A 6,553-nucleotide genomic window follows, 5' to 3' on the forward strand; every position below is an offset into this window, starting at 1 on the left:
TTCATTCATCCTCATCTCCTCTGCTATGGCTTGCTGATGAATTATGAAGTCAGCAAACGATCTTCCAAAATGCCTACCTTCATAGACAATGAGCTGACGGCATGCTCTATTTCCCCCATCTGTGAAGGCATCAGCTGATAGCTGGCTGGTTCCACTTCAGCATAGTTCTTGATGTTATTTTTCACCTTGGACTGATTAGCCTCATGATCAAGTTCTCTGAGATGAGGTATTATCACATTCTGGGAGATGAAATTGTCATAGGATAGATCAATGTCTTGGTCACATACCATGCAAGTAATGTAGCCAGGTTTGCGCCTTTCATTGACATGGGTATGGTGCTCCTTGCTACTGAGATGTTTTTCGATGTCCCTGACAGTAGCCCGGCCGTCATCAGAGAGGTCTATCCTGCCGTTCTCATAAGACTCACCTAGGTAGCAGAGACTGCACTTGAGGAATAAGTCATAACCCGGACCTGATGGTGCCTTTGGCTTGCTGCTTTCTTTCACCATATTCAACATATTCTTGACAGTATCAATGAAATAGTTCATTTCAGATAACTGCTTCTCCCCAGAAATGATGACTTCCGGCACAAGCGAATCTGGAAATTACAAGAAAAAAAAATATCGGTTTAGATGGATTCTCAAAATTTTTACACAAAATGAGAACTCAGATTCAGGTGTTGAGAATTTGTATTTGACTGAGAATTATGTAAAACCTGGTTAGAGAAAGAGAAAAGAGAGGGATACTATCAACAATATTCAATCAAAAGATTCAATCAAGTTCTATGTGAAAGTTATCGGAATTGACCTCATAGAAAAATGATGAAAGCAAAGATGTGTGAATTTTTGGTAAATTTGAGAGATAAGAGGGTATAGTTTAAATTCATTCAATTTATTCACAAAAGCACAAAATAAATCAATTATTGGAGAAGAATCAACAGGATAAACACAAAAATGGTTTGTAGAGCAAAAAACACACAATGTTAGAGGAAATGATAGAGAAATTAAAACAGATATCAGATGACAAGTGAATTTTTCAAACTAGACTAACCCTGGGCAGAGTCAACGTCCAAGTGTTACCCTGTCATCTCCTTAGGACCCTGCAATCACCGCACACACACGGCTTTAGAGCACCTCTGATTTGAACAAGTGGTCGGCCATTAGAACACCAGATGATGGATTGCAGCTTGTTAAAATTAGTAGTCTGAGTCAACCAATCACCTCAGAAACTGGTTTGAAAAAGTGACAGTTTGTCGACAACAAAGGAGGTGACAGGTTGACGAGGTGACACCTTGTCGCGTTCCCCTTTGTAAATTCAATTAGCTTGTAAAACTAATTTCAATAAATCCTTAATCTCTGCTTCCAATGGTTTATAATTCATTTGAATAGTTAAGCAGGAAATCGAGTACTTGAGCATACTGTGACACAAGATTATATAAGCCATGAAGAATATTTACCATCCTGAAGGATGGCTGGGAATGTATAACGTAGAATAGAATCATACAACAGACTTATTTCTTCATCGTCCAGTCAAATGGTTGCTTTTCAGGAAACAGCCCCAAAAGATTTTTTTTGTCGGTTCAATATGTATTTTGGGGCGCTGAATTCGAATCTGAAATTTGCTAACACGCCAGACGGCGGCTTCACCCCTAAAACGCCCAAAACCATCAAATTTTGGACTTTTTTCAATATTTCCATTTTATTTAGAAAACCTCGGGTTTTCGAAAAAAGCAGTCTCTACAAAGATAATATAATTTTCAAAATATTGAGTGGTTGCTCAAGATTCTATGATTCCTGGTTTTGGAGCTACAGATTTTCAAAAAAGGGGTATTTTTGAAAATTCTAGAATACTTCCCCTCCCCCTTATAAATTTCAAAATTTCTGAGGAATCTGGTTCAGAATTAATTGTACTTCCACGTGATACGTGATTTTACATTATAACTTCAAGTTGTATAGAGTGATAGTAGTGAGTTTCCAGAATTTTCAAAAATACTTTTTTAAAATATATTAAATTATAAAATTAGAACTCAATCTCAATTCATTGGAATACAGAAGAAATTCACAAAGCTGCAATTCCTCAGTGTTCAAATATTGTATTTACTCACCTACACGTTTCTAATAAATTGGTCTGCAATGGCTATCTGAAAAGATTGTCTTGATGCAAATTGGAAGAATTTTATCAATATTCTATTAAAATTTCAGTTTCTCTAGATGTATAAACATAAATAGCCTACACAATTCAACTTCATTTATGATTTTATGATGCTAAGTTCTACAAAGACACTGTTCACGTTTTGTTAATAATTCAAATTGAATTGCCCCATCAAACTATTAGGGTTTACCCTTGACATGAAGCTTTCATGGAGCGAGCACATTGAGGCAGTCTGCGCCAGGTTGAGCAGAGTGGTTTTCCTGCTGAGAGGTCTTAAATACAGTGTGCCATCTCATCATCTTAAGCTGTGTTATTTTGGCATTTTTCAGAGCGTGATTTTTTATGGCCTCCCCCTCTGGGGTGGAGCCACAGAGCCACTTGAGGATTATTTGTGGTGCTGGTAGATTAGCCCACTTTCGCCCGCTCTTTATTAAAGAGAGGATCCTCACCGTCTTCTCCTTCTATGTTCTTCATACTCTTTGCAGAACACATGCAAACGTGGGGCTGCTCGTGACCCGACAGAGCTTCCAGCTTCCACCCATATGAGACTAGGGGTAGACTCAGGCTGGATGTAGCCTACCAGAGGCTGAGCAGAACCTGGACTGGTCTGGTCCATATGTCTATCAGCCTTTATATAATAGGCTGTCTCTGTTGGCCAGGGATCTGCCTGCTTGCCGTGTGGTTCCGAGGGGCTCTGAAGAGGCTGCTGACGGATCACCCTCTGTACTCATTCCGTGAGTGAGTACTTATTTGGTGAGTGCTCATTTTCTTATTTGATTTCTCCCTTAGGGCAGCTGGTTTTTTTTCACTTTTTCTTGACGAATCCCAGTGGGCTTCACTTTAGTGATACCTTTTATGGACAATTAATTAAATACTAATACTGAATGCACTACCATGAAAAATAACAAGCCAAAAATTTGAAAACAGATTCTGAATATCCATATCAAATCAATAAGTCTGAATCATTATATTTATTGGATGAAATTTTAAACAAATATTTCATTTTATTTTTGTTCACTTATATTGTTAGGTATCAAGGTTTGGTAGAAGCACAATAAGTGAGCATTTTAAATACAATTTGTTAAAAATCAAAGGAATAAAAATTTAATCTTTTCTAGTTAAGAATCGTTTAATGAAAATAGCTATTTTTCAAGTTTTTAAAGTTGGTTCTTTTTAATTTTATACTTTTCTGGGAGTCCCAAAGCACCAAAAAATGTCCTTATTGGTTCGATTGCATTGGTTTTTTTGTATACTCTGTAGACCAATTTTACTATAGTGAGGTCCACGTTACAATGGCAGTGTTTGATTGGCAATGGTATTGTTATCCTTGTCTATCATTCAACAAAGCGGATAGCGCTATCTCTTTCTCGCTATGCTCAGTTGCCAGATCGTCTTTCAACTATGTAGAATTAATAGTTAATTCGGAAAATATTTAATCTTGATTATAAAAATTCATTACGAAATTATTGAAAAATATCATTTAGCCTATATTATAGTCCAGTCACATTGGTGCATGCAATTTATATTGTAGTTCTGATTTTTTAATATATTATTTGGGTACATAAGAGAAGTCCAGAACCAATATCTTCATGCAAAATTTCCTTGTGCTAGATACAAAGTGGCCCAAAAACCTCGGATTTTCGGCTCATTTTCCAGTTTTCAGCTTTTTCTACCAAATCTCGTAATCAGACAAAAAAAATTTGCTCTTGCCTCTTTTTAGATTATAAAATTCTGAATAAAATAAGACCATTCGAAACTCTCTGTCTCTAATGAGTACTGAGTTATGATTTTTCAAAAATTAGTGGAATTTGAAGAAAAAAATCTTATTTTAATGAATTTTAGTTTTTGATCAACAATATCTTCCGATTGTTACCATTTAGAAACAAAATGGTGTGTACTTAAGCCCATATTCCAATACACAAAATGGCCGATTTCTATTTTCGAAAGATATTGTTGATCAAAAACTAAAATTCATTAAAATTGATTTTTTTTCTTCACATTCCACTAATTTTTGAAAAATCATAACTCAGTACTCATTAGAGACAGAGAGTTTCGAATGATCTCATTTTATTCAGAATTTTATAATCTAAAATGAGGCAAGAGCAAATTTTTTTTGTCCGATTACGATATTTGGCAGAAATAGCTAAAAACGTGAAAATGAGCCGAAAATCCGAGGTTTTTGGGCCACCCTGTATCTAGCACAAGGAAATTTTGCATGAAGAAATTGGTTCTGGACTTCTCCTATGTACCCAAATAATATATTAAACAATCAGAACTACAATATAAATTGCAAACACACCCCCTTTTTTTGTCTTTATTGACTGGACTAAATACATTTTCTTCTTTACGTTGTTACGTTCCTATCTTTCTCCACTGCCATTATAATGTGGATCTTAATATAGTTAGTAATTAGGCTATCGTTTTATGGGGGCTAATATTGGAAAAAGAAGCGCAATTTGTAGGCAATCGCTGTATCTTGGTTGGAAGACAGGCTGTATCTAATAATTAAAATCAGGCTAGCGATTAGCCTATATTCTTCCTCATCAAAATTCTTCTTTACATAAAAATTGAGTCGATATCATTAATAATAACGTAAATGCAGCGATTGCCAAGTGACTGCACTTCAGCCGAAGTGGGCTTAGGCCATGACGGCGTTAGACGCCGCGTTTAACGCGCATTGGTAAATTGTGATAATGTACACGACACATGAGGGCGTTAACCGTTGCAAACACAAAACAAGATTTGAAACAAAACACAATATCACTTATCAGGACTGAGATCACCTATTCACTAAAAAAGCGCGGGTTCGATTGAATGCATGTGTAGGCCTACGTTCCAATGCCCAGTTTAGTAAACTAAGTCGAAGCACGCTGCAAACGCGGAGCTTGATGTGGAAACTACAAGCCCCGCGTTTTGCCGACGTTGATTCAAAACGCGCGTTTGCATGTGTAAGATCCCATTATTTCTATGAATGTGTCAAACTCGCATTTGACAACCGAGCGTTAACCTCGACATTTAAAGTCGTCATGTGTACGGGGCCTTAGATTAGATTATACATTCAGGCGGTGGGAACTTCCCGCAAGGTACTCCCCACCAACAAAAGCCATATCAATTTACTTTTATGTTTTAGCCGAAGTGGGCATCTTTTGGAAATTTGACTCAAGGTAGATTAGGTGGTGAACAAAACAAATTTGACTAGGTAGGTTAGGTGGTAAACAAAACAATAATTCTTTAGCCATTTTTATATTCAAAACATCTAAAAGATAACAAAATCAGAAGCCTACATTGAAGATTGAAATTTTATAGGAAATCTATAGGCTATATGAAATTTAAACATGAGGTTTGTCTCTTCGGCTAAAAGTAACGTGGTACTAATATTACAACTCTAGTAACGTGGGACTAGTAGACTAACAATAGCCTAGACCTAACTTGCGATTTTTTCAAATTTAAAATGTAATGTAAAAAACTTTTTGTAAAGAATACAATTCTCACCTGGAAGAGACATATTGAAGATCAAATCCTTTTTAAATCAGAAAATTAATTGTAAAACAATAGTTAAACTACGGTTTTGAGAAATAAGCACTGATGATTGTAAATGAATGGAAAATTCACTTTTTCAATATTAATCATTTACAAGTTAATCTTGCAAACTCACAAACCTCACAATATTTACTTTTAATTAGTAAAAAATGTAATAAAATACAATCAATGAACAAAAACACGTTCAGGTTAATTTTGCAGTGCAAAGTACGCTGGCTGAAGTCTGAACGTTGATGCGATGTAATATTGACTATCGTAATCTCTACTATCGATACATTGATATCGATTCTAATGATCGACACATTTTAACTGTGCTTATAATACCGGTGGCTGTGCCGGGGGGCTTGAATGGACGCAGATTATTTGCAAAAGAAAATGGTTAAAAATAGATGAAAAATGTATTAGTAAGAAAAAAACGTATCAAAACATGAATCGTGTTCAACTCACTCATTATTGAGTCAATTATTATGAACGTCACACTATTTTTAGTCTAATATTGGGTACAGATAGCCTACAGTACGATTTTCATTAATAGATTAATAATGAATAGTTTTCTTCTGGTTAATTTTTTACAATATATATTTTTTTAGTTTTTAATAATTCATATTTTGATAAACTGTCGTTGGTTTCGAAAACACATCTACCCTTAGCTCATTACTGTGAGTGCAATATAATTATTATGATTTAATTCTTACCATGCAGCCACTTTGGTCTCTTTGAAACTTCAAATACAAAACAACAATTTTCCGACTCCTCTGAAATTTTTTTAAAATAATTTCAATTATTTTTGAGGAACTTTCTCGCTTTTACCACCTAATTTAGAATAAGAAGTTCATAGCAAGTCGACAACTCAAAGTTTTCT

The 6,553-nt window shown here is 35.3% G+C and overlaps 1 protein-coding gene across 1 annotated transcript; it reads right to left on the reverse strand.

Moving 5' to 3' along the window:
* LOC111046301 lies at nucleotides 1–5,943 on the reverse strand. The gene is made up of 2 exons (XM_022331823.2): nucleotides 5,644–5,943; nucleotides 1–598 (listed from the first exon to the last, which is right to left on the reverse strand). The coding sequence occupies exons 1-2, from the start codon at nucleotides 5,654–5,656 to the stop codon at nucleotides 42–44; spliced, it is 570 nt and encodes a 189-aa protein (XP_022187515.2). The 5' UTR covers nucleotides 5,657–5,943; the 3' UTR covers nucleotides 1–41.
* Nucleotides 5,944–6,553: the final 610 nt, after the last annotated feature.

Source organism: Nilaparvata lugens, unplaced genomic scaffold (assembly GCF_014356525.2).
Source record: "Nilaparvata lugens isolate BPH unplaced genomic scaffold, ASM1435652v1 scaffold5096, whole genome shotgun sequence".
NCBI classification, from domain to species: Eukaryota; Metazoa; Arthropoda; class Insecta; order Hemiptera; family Delphacidae; genus Nilaparvata; species Nilaparvata lugens.